At 45.6% G+C, this 17,601-nt stretch overlaps 1 protein-coding gene across 1 annotated transcript in view; it reads right to left on the reverse strand.

Annotated features, from left to right (window-relative positions):
- LOC126284016 (nucleoredoxin-like) overlaps positions 1–11,306 on the reverse strand; it is a 703,754-nt gene extending 692,448 nt beyond the window's left edge. Inside the window, exon 1 of the mRNA XM_049982561.1 lies at positions 10,715–11,306. Coding sequence (XP_049838518.1) covers positions 10,715–11,131 — 417 coding nt within the window. The 5' untranslated portion in view covers positions 11,132–11,306. The remainder of the gene's footprint in view (positions 1–10,714) is intronic.
- Positions 11,307–17,601: the final 6,295 nt, after the last annotated feature.

The following is a 17,601-nucleotide window of genomic DNA, read 5'->3' on the forward strand; positions in this document are numbered from 1 at the left end:
GCTGCTGTGACAAACATGCATCACCGTACTGAACCTTCATTCGTCGATTAATTTCAGTAGGTTTCACACCTTCACTACGCAAAAACCGAATAACAGAACGCTGTTCTTTCAAGATGCAAGAAGCAAGTGGGGCGGCCATCTTCATAGTGATACTGCGACAGTATGTATGCATGTGCACTGTGCTCCCACCTACAGGCCTTTCTGCACGCTGTTTGCAGCACACTTACCAACTTACAGAATAACGGCGCGAAATGTCGATTTGTTATTGCAAATTTAAGATTTTAATTTAACTCACCCTCGTATACTCCACTGATATAATACACAAATATTTCGCAGCGTGTTTAGACATGCCAGCCACTTGGGAACGGTGCACTAGCGGTTGCAAAGTAACGGCAGGAGTTTCGCAAGTGTCACAAACTGTGCTAATATCGCATAACGCCTCCTCTAGCAATGACATTGGCGAGGAAGAGAGTCCACGTGTTTGTTCGGGTACACTGTACACAGACGGACAACATTTTTATATGCTTATTTGTATTACTAGTTTCCACCTATGTAACGTGTGATCCTCGGATCCAACACGTAATTACTGCGAAACAGATCTTGTCCACAGGACAGACGTTTCCTGTAGGATGAAGATTTGGTGGTATCAGGACCAGGCTGGGTGCGGTAGGATGTCTGACTATTCGCCAGCCGGCCGGAGTGGCCGAGCGGTTCTAGGCGCTTCAGTCCGGAACCGCGCGGCTGCGACGGTCGCAGGTTCGAACCCTACCTCGGGCATGGATGTGTGTGATGTCCTTAGGTTAGTTAGGTTTAAGTAGTTGTAAATTCTAGGGGACTGATGACCTAAGCAGTTAAGTCCTAGAGCCATTTGAACTATTCGCCAAACCAGGGACGTGTACATGAACACGGCTGTTATATTGGAAGACGGGACTGACCGAAGAACTCTCGTCAAGGAAATGTGGTAAAAGGACAATATATCGTCAGCGAGAACGTTGAAATGAACACTCTGGTTCATTTTCACAGTAACCTGCACGACAGGCCCCAAAGCATTGTACGAAGAGGAACTCCAAAAACAACAGAGAAGCACATCCAGCCTGAACTACACTTCCCATATTGTGGGTAAACGCTTCGTTCGGTCGTCGCTGCACTTCACAACTTGATCGTTTGATAAGAGATGAAATTACGACTTAACGGATCATATGCTGTACAAGGATGCCTCGATAACATGGAAATGCCACGGTACACCTGACAGGCCTAATCTCGATGAAGGATGAGGCCTTAAAAGCATTTGCCGCCTCGTTATGTATAGCCTTTAGCTAAAGTTACTCCCCAAATTCGCAACTGTATCTAGATGGTATCCAGATGTTTAGAAATATGTAAGCAGTGCACGACGCATCCAAGCTATGCTAACATCCAGTCTATACGAAAATCCAAGCTATACCAACAATCTCTGGGGTTCCCTGTAGTTCAACTTTTGCACACTGAGAGTATAAATCTCCGCTTCACTTGGATGCCCCATCCACTACAACTATGTTGCACCTTTATTGAAAAACTATTTTTTAGCTTGTTGCTTATATAATTTGCATGTTCGAATGGGTCCAAACATAAATCTCTCTAAACCAAAAGAATAAATATAATGTAATCAATTACACAGTTTTGAGACGACAGAATCATCGCATTATCAGACAAGCAAGGTTTTAAATCTGCTTGCATGTTTTGCATATTACTTCGGCACCAAATTTTTCAGCTTATCTGTACATAAACATATTTAAGCTATCTTTTCTTCCATCTTCATTCACATACAAATATACATCTATCAAATCTATGACAGTTTTAGATTCGCTTGAGAATGGGTTAGCAACAAAGCCGAAACATGTAGTGGGCTGAATGAAGTACTATAGAGCAACTGGTGCAGCATTTTCGTTAATTAACAAAGGCGAATTTTTCCAGAGAGTGCTTCACAGTTCACAGCTGGACACTGAAAATTTTGATCTTGTCTTAACCTAAAGTGTTTCATTTAATACAAGTCATAGGTGACACCACTCCCCTTCTTGTCAGCTATGCCATTTCCTGCAAAGCTGACAGCAAATAATAATAATAATTGTGTTTTGGAACTGTATGCAAGGCAGGTTGTCTGTCCCGCTGGTGCAGTTCTCCGTCAACTATACGCATAGCAAATGAAATTGGAAACAACGAACGTTGGTACTAATTGACGTCTTAATTGACCTTTTCCACATTATTTCACTTACTACATCCTGACTAGATATCCACTATACCTACTTAATCTTCAACATTCTTCTCTAGCAGCAGATTTCCAAAGCGCCTGTAATGTATTCAAGTGGCAAAAGACCAATGTGTCTCTGGAATGAGATAATCAGGACAGGTGTGAGCAGGGTCCCCGCACTGGGGTTTCCGTTCAAACTTAATTATGTTTACACAGACAGCTCACCCATTAAGGAAATCCAGAATTACGACAATTTTTGCCTGTTATAATGGCAGGTCGGAAATAATGGCAGGATATCAAAATGTGTGACATAAATGGCCGTATCTCTTTTTATTGACGTAGAAGCTTTTTTACACCGTAGACTTCAGTGCCCGTTGACTTTAGTATCTTACATAAACTTCAACTTAATACGTCTACTAACAACTCAGCTCATCCCAAACAGGCCATGAAGGCCCAACAGTACCGACCGGCCGCCGTGTCATCCTCGGCCCATAGGCGTCACTGGATGAGGATATGGGGGGGGAGGGGGGCATGTGTTCAGCACACCGCTCTCCCGGCCGTATGTCAGTTTTAGAGACCGCTACTTCTCATACAAATAGCTCCTCAGTTTGCATCAGAAGGGATGAATGCACCCCGCTTGCCAACAGCGCTTGACAGACTGGATGGTCACCCATCCAAGTGCTAGCCCAGCGCGACAGCGCCTAATTCCGGTGACCTGACGGGAACCGGTGTTAACCATTGAGGCAAGGCCGTTGCCAATACGTCTACCTGTTCCTGAGAAAAAAAGTGATCTTTACAGTCGGACAAACACACAATCGGATAGCTGTCAAAAAATACCAGGGGCGTTTGAAAAGTCCATGCAAAGTCCGAGAGGTAGCACCTCCGGCGCGTATCGAGATCATGTTTAGTTAGTAACATCTTTGGAAAGAACGCACACCAAGTTTCAGCCACATTGGTCAACTTCTTTGTGTTTGGCATTCGTGTGAATCAAGGAAGTCGAGTGATTGTCAAAAAATGGACGAAAAAGAACGTCGTGTGGTGATTAAACATTACTTTATGAAAAGCAAATCGCCTCAGGAGACTAAATAGAAGCTCGATAAAAATTACGGTAACTCTGCACCTTCAATTAGAACAGTTTGTAAGTGGTTGCAAAATTTTGGGAGTGGCCATATGGGCACAAGTGATGCTGAACGTTCTGGACGCCCTGTGGAGGTTACGACTCCAGAAATCATTGATAAAATCCATGATATGGCGATGGACGACAGAAGAGTTAAGGTGCGTGAGATTGCTAGTGTTGTGAGCATCTCGAATGAACGGGTACATAATATTTTGCATAAACATTTGGACATGAGAAAGCTATCCGCAAGATGGGTTCCGCGATTGCTCACGCTTGTCCAAAACCGGAATCGTGTGAAGTGTTGCAAGGATGATTTGCAGACGTTCACGGAGAATCCGCAGGACTTAAAACGTCAAAAATGGTTCAGATGGCTCTGAGCACTATGGGAATCAACTTCTGCGGTCATTAGTCCCCTAGAACTAAGAACTAGTTAAACCTAACCAACCTAAGGACATTACACACATACATGTCCGAGGCAGGATTCGAAGCTGCGACCGTAGCGGTCTCGCGGTTTCTGACTGCACCGCCTAGAACCGCACGGCCACTTCGGCCGGCCACTTAAAGCGTCGCTTCTTCAATGTGGATGAATCATGGATGCATTACTATACTCCTCAGACCAAACAACAATCTAAACAATGGGTTACCAAGGGAGAATCTCCACGAAAACAGGCGAAGACCATTCCTTCGGCCGGAAAGGTTATGGCGACTGTCTTTTGTGATTGGCAAGGGATAATCCTCATCGACTCACTGGAAAAGGGTAAAACTATTACAGGTGCATATTATCCATGGTTATTGGACCGTTTGAAAACCGAGCTGCAAGAAAAACGCCGGCGACTGGACGGCAAAAAAGTCCTTTTCCATCACGACAATGCACCAGCACACATCTCAGCTGTTGTGGTCGCAAAATTATTGGAAATAGGATCCAAACTCGTTTCCCATGCCCCCTATTCTCTAGACTTGGCTCCCTGGGACTACTTTTTGTTCCCCAATTTGAATAAATGGCTGGCGGGACAGAAATTTTATTCAAACGAGGAACTGATTGCAGCAACTAATAGTTATTTTGCAGACTTGAACAATCCCTATTATTCGAAAGGGGTCAACAAATTAGAACAGCGTTGGACAAATTGTATAAGTCTAAAAGAAGATTATGTCGAAAAATAAAGAAGGCTTACCCCAAACACGTAAGTAGTTTTTATTTTTGCACAAACTTTTCAAACACCCCTCGTACTTGTACTGCGAAACCTTACCTCTTGCGAAATTTCATGGTTCTATATCAATGGACAGCACCCTATAGACTTTCACGAGTGAGTTTGCGACATGAGATAAATGGCTACGTATTTTGATTGCTTTGACTTAGACGCTTAAATTTTTTTACATCACCATGAGACCAGAGTATGACGTAAATTTCAACTTGATACTTCTACCCGCTCCTGAGAGAAAGGGTTCTTAACAGTCGGACAGACAGACAGATACGGCAGACAAACGGCTATGAAGTGATCCTATAAGGGTTGATGTCCGGAGTCCTAAAAACGATTCTATATTCATTTGCGTGTTGGTGCAGAGTCATTGTCACGTGAATTTTACTACTTTTATTGTCACAGTTGTATAATGAATACGGAAAATATATAATACCATGTAAGCTAGAAATGAGTAAGTGCAAGCAAATACACGAATGTACCGAAATTCTCACCTCTAGCCTTACAACAAAAAAGTGCCCCCACTGCACTAGCTGGAGAGTGGCTGTTCTCACTACTTGGATGAAGATATCAATTACAGTGAATACAGATGTTGATAATTTAGGTCTTTGATATTCATCATCCTAAAACTTGCACGGAACGAAATTTTGGGGGAGACAATTTTTGAATCGCCAGTGTGTAAGGAACTGTGCTGAGAAGTCCGAATGAGGGAATTTTTCTAAATTAAAGTCACGCCGGGAACTGTTGAGCGTTGTGGGTACTGCAGAAGGAGTTATGGCAGGTCTGCGCCACCCTGCCAGGGCTCAAAACAGAGGAGGCGTGCCGTCGCCCGCCGCGGAGTGGACAAACAGAGCGCGCGGTGGGGGCGGGCGTGACGCGGAGAGCGGGGGAGGCGGCGGACGTGCCTGCTGTGCTGCCGAGCCGGCGGCGGCCAGCTGTTGCTTCTGTCTGCAGCCTCTTCTAGGAAGCGGGCGAAGCGGCTATACGGCGTCAGTGGCAAAGGGGAGGGCCGCGGTGAATTTCATCGTCTTTGTGAGGGACTGCGGTCGTGTTCAGGCCATTTCTTCAATAATTTTCGTACACCCCGCGAACGATTCTAGACGGTACACAAGGTCATTCAACCGAAAACATCGACTGAAACCAGCTGTGCTTCTTCAATTGTCTACTCAAAAGACAGAGACAGAAAATAAGTAGACAACCGGTTTCAACCCGACGTAGGGGTCATCTTCTGGGCATTTACTCCATTGGTCGACTGCTGGTGGCGTCACTCCTGTCTACATAACTATCATAGTTTCCTGCCGTTATGTAGACAGGAGTGACACCACCCGCAGTCGACCAATGGTGTAAACGCCCAGAAGATGACCCCTGCGTCGGGTTGAAATCGGTTGGCGGTATAATAATAATAAGTACGATTAAGACTGTTTTTGAATAATTGATTAATCATACTAATCGCTGCTTCATCTCCAGAACCATGTTATCAAAAAATTTTTGCTAAATGATTTTCCACGATGATATTTTATTATTACTGTGTACAGGCCTCGTCCTTGCATACTAATGATTCTGGTATATGAGAAAGTATCAAACAGTTTCCTTTCGAAGGCCGTGCAGTCCAGAATCGGTACACTAATCACGCAAAATCGCCGTTATCTTTGAGGCAAACAATCCACCGACACACGAGTTTGAGGAGACCCGTTCGGCAAAGAAACGTGTCCTGCTGGGTGAAGAATTCCGTAACTGCCTGCTGCACATAAAGCGTCGGCCCTTCAGAATCTTATTTCAGGAATCCAATGGGTGATAATTGCACGCAGAAAGACCAGGACTTTGGGGCAGGTTCTCGAGTGCCTCCAACTTCAAATGGCGTAGCTCTGCGTTACGACATTTGCCATATCGAAACGTGCGTTGTCATGAAGTAGCGGCACCTCCATTCCACAACGGTACTTATCGAGAGGCACTGTTCCTCCGTACACATTCTTTATTCTCCGATGGATGTCTAGCCGTGTTCGTCCTTGGATGGCCAAGAAAACACGTTGGTCCTGTTTGGACGCATTCGGTAATAACGTCCCCATATTTCACTTTTCCACATTTACGGCACGCACGTCGGAATGACACGAATGCAACACTTATCCCTCGGCTAGATGTCGCTGTTTATATACCCGCATTGGAGTCGCGCTACGTTACGTATACACTGCAGCAACGCCCGCAAACTTTTTGATCGCCTCTTGTAGCATTGTCTTTTATCGTGCAGTCATACGATATATCAATTGAACTATATTCTACACAACAACAATCTTTTGGTATTATATGTTATCCGAGTATGGAATTTCTTTCCCCCTTCCATTAATCATGGACCTTGCCGAACTGGGGTGGTTTGCGTACCTCAGCGTTGCAGACAGCCGTACGGTAGTAACCACCACAACGCAGGAAATCTGTGGAGACGTCAAACTAAATTACGGTTCCCAAACGGATATCAATTTCCAAATTTCTCAGATAATTTTTCGAATAATAATATAGCAGGAAAACTAACAGTTCTGAAAATAGGAGGGATTTTTAAAATGTACGAAATGTGATTCACACAGTACATTCTCAGTTGCTTGCATCCTTAAAAAGTGCTAAGTTATATTGTGCGTAGGGCACTTATTTTATTGCTATCGGAGATTTTGTTGTTGTTGTTGTGGTCTTCGTAATGGTTTGATGCAGCTCTCCAAGCTACTCTGTCCGGCGCAACTTCTTCATCTCCGATTGACTACTGCGACCTACATCTTCGTGAATCTGCTTAGTGCATTCATCTACTGGTTTTACGATTTTTAGCCTCCACGCTTCCCTCCAGTACTAAATTGGTGATCCCTTGATGCTTGAGAACGTGTCCTACCAACCGATTCCTTCTTCACCGGCCGGAGTGGCCGAGTGGTTCTAGGTGCTTCAGTCTGGAACCGCGCGACCGCTACGTCGCAGGTTCGAATCCTGCCTTGGGCATGGATGTGTGTGATGTCCTTAGTTACGTTTAAGCAGTTCTAAGTTCTAGGGGACTGATGACCTCAGAAGTTAAATCCCATAGCGCTCAGAGCCATTTGAACGATTTGATTCCTTCTTCTACCAAGTTGTGCGTCAAATTGCTCTGCTCCCCAATTCTGTTCAGTACCTCCTTTCGATATTAAAAAATTTCATGATTAAATTATTAAAACGTTTTCATATTTTATTGTTGTTATTATTAAAATGTTAGACATCTGTGTCCCATTAAAAATTCCGTGTGATGGTAGGTGATATCTTGGAGGAGGCATTAACAAACTATGAACCTACCACCAATCAACTGGCTCCCTCCACCCGCCTCCTCCTCAACCTTATCCCCTCCAGCAGTGCCAAAGATAGGATCGCGACCTGCGACAAAGATATGTTATTGCTCCTGAAGCGTGTTGTTTATAGTGTATCTACAATAAACATACATAATCAGCAGCAAAATTTCTTGGTTTTGTGAAATAACCTTGCAATTTTAGTTTTTATAGACAAGGAAAGTGCATTAAACATAGCGCGAAAGCAGACGTCTACGGAACATATCAATCTGTTACCAAAAACTTTATTTGACATTCACATTCGGTAGGTTCACAAAATCCCAACCAAATTGGCAGAAGTTACGTAGTGGAACTCCGTTACAATTTTCGTATTTTATGTGTGATGTATGTACATCATACGCATCAAAAACTTTTGTGAGTCTTTTGGTTTACGAGACGAATAGTGCGTTAAATATGCCAAACTGCGATGAAATATAGCGTGAATGTAAACATTTGGCTACGTTACGGATCACTGTGTTACCACGAATTTTATTTGGCATTCACATGCGTTGGCTTGAATAAATTGAACTTACCTATACCGCTTACTGGCTCCGTCTCGTAACAGACTAATGACCTGGCGCGTGATTACATATGTGTGCAAACAGAAGGAAAACAGAGACACGACTCGAACAAAATGTCTCTTGCGCCTATATCAGTTTTCCGTTTCTAGAGCACGGTCATCTGTTGCCTAACCCAAGGTTTAGGTTAGTTTGAAAGGTGACAGTTCGGTTGAGAGTTAGCAAAATCGACGAAAGTGAATCGAAATCTTAGACATACATCTACATATACGTCTATACGCTACAAAGCAGCGTGAAGTGCATGGCAGAGAGTATCTCCCAGTGTACAAGTTATTAGGTTATTAGATTCAGTCCGGTTTAGAGAGCGGGAAGAATTCTGAATGCCTCTGTGGATACTGTAATTATTGTCATCTCATCCTCATGATTGCTAAATGGGAGATACGTATATTCGTGGAATCATCATTTAAAGCCTGTTCTTGCAACTTTATTAGTAGACTTTCTCACTATAGTTTATGTTGTGGTTGGCAGGAGAGCCAACACCGTGTTCCTAGAGGAGGCCGAAAGGCACGCGTTTTAACTCACGCAGGCTGGCGTGAGATCTGGAACAGGACCAGGAAATTAGAATTTAGAAACAACGGACGTAGCTGGTGGAATACTTAACTGTAATCCATTAATGACGAAGGTCGGTCTGGACGGTACATATTTTACAATATCAATAGTAACGGATAATGGCGCCTTGCTAGGTTGTAGCAAATAACGTAGCTGAAGGCTATGCTAACTATCGCCTCGGCAAATGAGAGCGTAGAAGTCAGTGAACCATCGCTAGCAAAGTCGGCTGTACAACTGGGCGAGTGCTAGGAAGTCTCTCTAGACCTGCCGTGTGTGACGTATACTACCGGACCGCGGCCGATTTAAAGGCTACCACCTAGCAAGTGTGGTGTCTGGCGGTGACACCACAGTTTACGTCTGTCTTCAACATTTTTCCAGTTAAGTTTCCTCATGATCGCTGTAAAACTGCCACACGGGGCAAATTAGAGGTGGTGTCATGTTCATCTGTAGCGTGTAATGGTTCTTTATTTACGTGACCATTACGGCACTCCAACCCCAGTTCTCGATACCAATAATATCGTACTACTTTTCTGCGAAGTAACAGACATATTTTTGTGAGAATATTCCCATCTGGTTTGATTAATGTATAATCATAATCATAATCTTTGACTTACTTGTAACCGTTTTGGCGCGAATGCGCACAGAGCAGTCTTACTTTCACTTTGCAGAAGTTAAGTTGTTGTTTCGCTTTGTACAAGAACAGTCAAGACTTGTGTTTGGTTAAAGTGGAAATTAAATATATGGAATCACGCTAGAATCAACAAGATGAGCCATAACAACTTCGACGAAATCTAAGTGCCAAAATTGATGACTTTTTTACAGTGACGTCATTCTTTCCATTCTGACGATACCATCTGTGGTGTCACCGCCAAACACCACACTTGCTAGGTGGTAGCCTTTAAATCGGCCGCGGTTCGTTAGTATACGTCGGACCCGCGTGTCACCACTATCAGTGATTGCAGACCAAGTGCCGCCACAGGTCTAGTCTAGAGAGACTACCTAGCACTCACCCAGTTGTTCAGCCGACTTTGCTAGCGATGGTTCACTGTCTACATACGCTCTCATTTGCAGAGACGACAGCTTAGCATAGCCTTCAGCTACGTCATTTTCTACGACCTAGCAAGTTACTCAGTTTTTATAATCAACAGATAATATTGTGAATCATGTACCGCCAAGAGCGACGTTCATCATTAATGGATTAAAGTTAAGTATCAAACTAATTACGTCCGCTTTCTGAATTCCAATTCCTTGTCATGTTCCAGACCTCACGTCCGTGTAGTTCTTCCGCACTCACGCCAGCGTGCGTGAGCTAAAACGCGTGCATTTCGGCCTCCTCTAGTAACACGGTGTTGGCTCTTCTGCCAACGCATCACCATCCAAGTCAATAACTTTGTTGTTGCCCTATAGAGCGAACGTATGCTGCGCGAGCAACATTATTAATCTGATTTCTAACCTACTTTGCAAGTGGTGGTATTGTTAGAAGCGGAGCCTACGGTCTAGGTCCGGCTGGTTGCGAAGCGGTATCGAGCGCTTCAGTTAATTCATTGGCTTGGCCACCTCTCAACAAATTGTCATCTATCAACCTAACCTCGACTTCGGGCTATGCTACTGTCGACACAGACAACATATTTGGGATGAACACTCTAGACCCCTTCGAAGCTAGGCTGTCACCACAATCGAGATTTCAGGCAGGGGGAGGGCTGCCCCGGGCGCCGAGCACTGACCTTCCTGTGCATGTCGTGGAAGGGCACGGCCAGCCAGGGCAGATCGGCGGCGGCCTTGCGGAAGGCCAGCTCGGCGTCTTGGAGCGCGACGGCGGCCGTGTCCACGTTGGTGAGAGGCACCTGCACCACCTCCAGCCGCTTGGTGTCGGGGGCGGCCGAGTCGGCGGCGGCGGCGCCGGCTTCCTCCTCCGCGCCGGCCGGCTCGTCGTTGAGGCGGCGGTACAGGTCGAGCAGGCGCGCCGTGAAGACGCCGTGGTCCTCGGGGGCGGCGCCGCCCCCGGCGGGCAGGAAGAAGAGCGCCAGCACCTGGGGGCGCGGCCGCAGCGCCGCCTCCAGCGGCACCACGGCGTCCGGGTCGGCGCAGCGCGACAGCCCCGCGCGTCCCAGCACGCGCCACGCCCAGTCGCAGCACGACATGGCTCGCTGGCTTTCCGTCCGGTGGCGGCTGGCTGGCTCACGGAACACGCGGGAGTGCGGCGGCGGCGTCGGTTCGCGAACTCGCCTGCTCTCGGCTGTGGACGCTCACGGCGCGGGGTCCGGAGGAGAACTGAGGCCACGCCGCCCGCCGCCGCTGCTGCGAGCCGGGCCGCTAGTTCCGGGTCGCCGCCGTCAGGGCGCGCGCGGGCAGCAGAGCGCGCCACTTGACCGGGGGCACGCTCTGCCCGAGTGCGGTAGTCATGGCGACGCTGCCGCAGACTCCGTAGCCTCACCGAGTGCGGTGTATCGTAACCGAGAGCGTACCCAGGATGTGATCTTGACGTGTGGGGGATGGGGGAAGTAAACTGTTGTGTTGGCTGAAGAGGCCGTAATGCACGCGTTTTAGCTCACGCAGGCTGGCGTGAGGAGGGAAGAACTATACTGACGTGAGGTCTAGAATATGACAAGGAATTAGAATTCAGACAGCGGACGTAATTAGTTCACTGGGAGATGAAGAAGCTTGCACAGGATAGAGTAGCATGGAGAGCTGCATCAAACCAGTCTCAGGACTGAAGACCACAACAACAACTTAATTTTAATCCATTAATGATGAACGTCGCTCTTGACGGTACATGATTCACAGTATTATCTGTTCAGAATACATTCTTGAAGATATTAATTATATTAACTGAATATGGTCGTAGCAAATGACGTAGCTGAAAGCTATACTAAACTGTCGTCTCTGCAAATGAGAGCGTATGTAGACAGTGAACCATCGCTAGCAAAGTCGGCTGTACAACTGGGGCGAGTTCAAGGGAGTCTCTCTAGACTAGACCTGCCGTGTGGCGGCGCTCGGTCTGCAATCACTGATAGTGACGACGCGCGGGTCCGACGTATACTAATGGACCGCGGCCGATTTAAAGGCTACCACCTAGCAAGTGTGGTGTCTGGCGGTGACACCACATAAAATGTTACTTTCGTGGAAAAGGGATACACCGAGGATAAGAAACCGCATTCCCTACAGAACGAAAGAGAGCGCCCCGATCAGCATAGCAGCAACAATATCGGCACACTTCAGTCCACTCGATTTTACTAAACTGATGAAAATATTTACTTTACTCTTATACATGTTTGGTAGGCTGTTTCTTGTGTCTGGCTAAAATACAAATAGAAATGCAACACAGATAATTCCTAATTTAAACTTGTTAGACTTTCAAAATTTTGTGCACGGCTGCACTTTCAGAGACCGTGAATAGTTAAAATTGAAAGAAAAACAGCCCTCGGTCACTATTTTTAACATATTAGCCTGGTTTCAACACGGTTAGGAGTGTCTTCCTCGGAATTTAAATCAAAGAATGATCTATATTCTATAACATGGTCACAGAATTATGACTGAAAACGTATGATAGAATATAAGTACGGAATCGTCGTGAAAGATTGGCCAAACTGCAACCTGCACCACCAAGTAACGAGCAGCCCTTAGTGGCTCGCCATCACAGTTTTCTTTATCTTAAATTTCTTTGTGGCTAATGCCCTTTTGGCATATTGATTGTTTTATAAATGACACATAAGTACTGCCAACCTTTCACGATGATTCTGTACTTATACCCCGTTGTTGTTCTGGTCTTCAGTCCTGAGACTGGTTCGATGCTGCTCTCCATGCTACTCTATCCTGTGCAAGTTTCTTCATCTCCCAGTACCTACTGCAGTCTACATCCTTCTGAATCTGCTTAGTGCATTCATCTCTTGGTCTCCCTCTACGATTTTTACTCCCCACACTGAACTCCAGTACTAAATTAGTGATCCCTTGATGCGTCAGAACATGTCCTACCAACCGATCCCTTCTTCTAGTCAAGTTGTGGCAAAAACTCCTCTCCTCTCCAATTCTATTCAATACCTCCTCATTAGTTATGTGATCTATCGATCTAATCTTCAGCATTCTTCTGTAGCACGACACTTCAAAAGCTTCTATTCTCTTCTTGTCTAAACTATTTATCGTCCATGTTTCACTTCCATACATGACTAGACTCCATACAAATACTTTCAGAAACGACTTCCTGACACTTAAATCAATACTCCATGTTAACAAATTTCTCTTATACCCTATCATACATTTTCAGTCATAATTCTGTGACCATGTTATAGAATATAGACCATTCTTTGATTTAAATTCTGAGGAAGACACTCCTAGTAGTGTTGAAACCAGGTTAATTTCTTAAAAATAGTGACCGAGGGCTATTTTTCTTTCAATTGTTGTAAGACCTTTTTTTAATTTTGTGAAAAACCCGTTAAACTCCGCCTGAACAGGCCTCTAAAGGCCCAACGGTACCGACCGACCGCCATGTCATCTTCAAGCGAGATGCGTCAATAGATGAGGATGTGGAGGAGCATGTTGGCAGCACACCGCTCTTCTGGCCGTTCTCAGTATACGTGATCGGAGCCGATACTTCTCAGTCAAGTAGCTCCTAATTTTTTTGGCGTCACGAGAGCTGATCGCACTCCGAATGGTCAGCCACCCAAGTGCTATCCAAGCCCAACAGCGCTTAACTACTGTGATCTGACAAGAATCGGTGTTACTGCTGCGGCAAAGCCTTTGGCTTTCAAAAAAATGGAAGCGGAAGATAATAAGAAGACTAGGAGCGAAAGTTTAAAATAGTTATCGAAGAAGGAATGACGGAAAAAAAGCTGCAGCAATTGTATTATAATTCGGGATCAAAGGTTAAAAATGAAAAAAAATTGCTGATCACGTTGCTATCTTCAATGAAAATGAGGAATAACTGCGGAACCTGTTGAATGGAATGTTCTAACGAACACACATTAAGAACTGATGGAAATCCGAACAAAGACGAAAGTAATGAGGAGGAACAGAAATGAGATTATCGATAAACGGGGCACCAAAACTTGGGACTACGAAGGAGATGAAGTGAAGGAATTTTTGTACCTCGACAGACGGGATGGGGAGGACAAATAAAAAGCTACCAAAGGTATAGAGGACGTTCCTGACCGAAACAAATCTGATGAAATTATATGAGGCCGTGCTGAAAAGTAACGCCTCCGAATTTTTTATTCTGTTTTCAGTACCGTTTGAGGTATTAGATGTAACGCATGTATCAGACATACAAATGCTAGCAGACAGGTGCCTACTGTCATGGAACAGAGGACAACATTCCGAAAGTTCGAGTTTCTCTGGTTCCGTACAAGGGGAGAGCCTAGACCTTGGGATACGGAATATTTTTAATATTATAGAACACAGTGGCGAATTGTAACTAGCCACAAAATTTCCACTTTCAATCCCGTTAGAAACATGCATAATACCGACTTAAATCATTTTGTTGAAATAAAAACACCTGACTACGCTATAGTGTATTCCTGTCCAGCTTATTGGCACCCTTGGTTTCATATCTCAGTTCGTGAAACCGCAACCCTTACAAGGCAACTTGGTTGTTCTGATGTCTGTCCGTCTGTTAAGACCTCTTTTTCTAAGGAAAGAATAGAGGCTCCAAGTTGAAATTTATGTCAAATACTAAAGTCTATGGTCTCTTAGCGGTGCGAAAAATTTAAGCTTCTAAGCCACTGTTATCAAAAGATACAATTACTGTCACATGTTTTGATACTCTAAACACACGTATCGAAGCATACAAACAAAGCTTGTAAGCCACCGTTATCAAAAGATACGACCATTACTGTCACATGTTTTGATATTGTAAACACACTAATCAAAACAAACATACGAACTGTCTACACACGAGCGGTGTTCAATACGTAATGTATTGCTTCTTTCTGAAAGCAGGTTGGTTTTATTCACGATTCCAGAACACCATATTATTCCCAACTCTTTTGGCACCACCGTGCGACTGCTACGGTCGCAGGTTCGAATCCTGCCTCGGGCATGGATGTGTGTGATGTCCTTAGGTTAGTTAGGTTAAAGTAGTTCTAAGTTCTAGGGGACTAATGACCACAGCAGTTGAGTCTCATAGTGCTCAGAGCCATTTGAACCATTTCTTTTGGCACCACAACCCTGTTTTTCGACATAACATCCGTTCAATGTGACGGCCTTATGCTACCTTACCGACAAGGCCTTTATTCCGGCATGGCACCACTCTACTTATCGGCGTCGAGGCCAACGTCTCGCTGTATTAATAACCTCCTTATAATCCACGTACTGCTTCCAGCGGAGTTCATCCTTCATTGAGTCAAAAGAATGGAAGTCGGAACGTGCAAGATGCTAGCTGTAAGGGTGGATGAGACAGACAATCCTCATGAATTTTTGTTAGCTCCTGTCGGGTGAACAAATTTGTGTGAGGGCTTGCATTCGCATCGAGAAGGAGTTGTTCGTTTGCATTTTTTGTGTCTACGAACACGCTGAAGTCGTTTGTTCAATTTTCAGCATTGCACGAGTCGCGGCCGGCCTGCACGCGGGAGATCGGGCAGGTTTATGCGACCTTGTGATGACGACGGATGCCTCGCCCAACGGCTCACCGTGCAGTTGTTTAGTGCCAGGTTTCCGTAGACATTCTAAAAACGCCTGTAAATATCTGTCATGCTCTGATTTTCCACCGAAAGGAACTCAATGACAGCAATCTGCTTGGAACGCATCTCCGTTACAGACCCCATTTTGGAGGCTATGGACTGCGCCACCACGAATCGGAAATTTATGAAGATATAGAGGCTGAAGCGCGAGTTTTCCACAATGTCTCACTACAAATTCCACACTTTTTTTCAACCGAAACTGGCGGAGAACGCTCTTCGTACATGATTAAGTATGTACAGAACCCTCATTGTCCCACTCCTTAACGGCTATTCGGCGTAGCTCCCTCAGATTGGTTGGTGTGTCACGTCGTCCATAAACAGCCCTTTTCAATCTATCCCAGGCATGTTCGATAGGATTCATGTCTGGAGAATATGCGGGCCACTCTAGTCGAGAGATGTCGTTATGCTGGACGAAGTCATTCACATGATATGCACCATGGGGGCGCGAATTGTCATCGATGAAAACGAATGCCTCGTCAGTATGCTACCGATATGGTTGCACTATCGGTCGGAGGATGGTATTCACGTATCGTACAGCCCTTACGGCGCCTTCCATGACCACCAGCGACGTACGTCGGCCGCACAAAATGACACCCCAAAACAGCAGGGAACCCCCATCTTGCTGCACTCGTTGGAAAGTGTTCAAAAATGGTTCAAATGGCTCTGAGCACTATGGGACTCAACTGCTGTGGTCATCAGTCCCCTAGAACTTAGAACTACTTAAACCTAACTAACTTAAGGACATCACACACATCCATGCCCGAGGCAGGATTCGAACCTGCGACCGTAGCCATCGCACGGTTCCGGACTGCGCGTCTAGAACCGCGAGACCACCGCGGCCGGCTTGGAAAGTGTGTCTGAGGCGTTTAGCCTGACCGGGTTGCCTCCAAACACGTCTCCGACGATGTTCTGGTTGAGGGTATATGCGACACTCATCGGTGAAGAGAACGTGATGCCAATCCTGAGTGGTCCATTCGGCATATTGTTGAGCCCATCTGTACCGTGCTGCATGGTGTCGTGGTTGCAAATTTGGACCTCGCCATGGACGTCGCAAATGCTCATCATGCAGCCTATTGCGCACAGTTTGAGTCGTAACCCAATGTCCTGTGGCTGCACGAAAACCGTTATTCAACATGTGGCGTTGTTGTCAGGGTTTCTCCATAGCCCGTCATACACGACAGTGCCCGCATCTCGTGGTCGTGCGGTAGCGTTCTCGCTTCCCATGCCCGGGTTCGATTCCCGGCGGGGTCAGGGATTTTCTCTGTCTCATGATGACGTGTGATGTCCTTAGGTTAGTTAAGTTTAAGTAGTTCTAAGTTCTAGGGTACTGATGGCCGTAGATGTTAGTGCTCAGAGCCATTTGTACCATACACGACAGTAGTAGCCACTGGGCGGGCTGAACGAGGCATATCATCGACAGTTCCTGCCTCTGTGTATCTCCTTCATGTCCGAACAACGTCGCTTTTGTACACTCCGAGACGCCTGGACACTTCCCTCTTTGAGAGCCCTTCGTGGCACAAAGTAACAATGTGGACGCGATCGAACCGCGGTATTAGCCGTCTAGGCATGGCTGAGCGACAGACAACTCGAGCCGTGTACCTCCTTCCTGTTGCAATCACTGGAACTGATCGGCTGTCGGACCCCCTTCGTCTAATAGGCGCTGCTCTTGCGTGGTTGTTTACGTCTTTGGGAGGGTTTAGTGACATCTCTGTACAGTCAAACGGACTGTGTCTGTGATACAACACCCACAGTTAACGTTTATCTTCAGGAGTTCTGGGAACTGAATGATGCAAAACTTTTTTTGATGTGTGTATTTATCCAGTTATTTTTTAAAGGCAGGTTCGCATTTTTATTTTATTAGCTTAATTTTAAGGATGTGGAAAACTTTCGAAAACAACAATCAAATTCCTCGCTAGAACAAGCACTTAAAACCTAGGACA

This window comes from Schistocerca gregaria, chromosome 8, assembly GCF_023897955.1.
Source record: "Schistocerca gregaria isolate iqSchGreg1 chromosome 8, iqSchGreg1.2, whole genome shotgun sequence".
Classification (NCBI taxonomy): domain Eukaryota; kingdom Metazoa; phylum Arthropoda; class Insecta; order Orthoptera; family Acrididae; genus Schistocerca; species Schistocerca gregaria.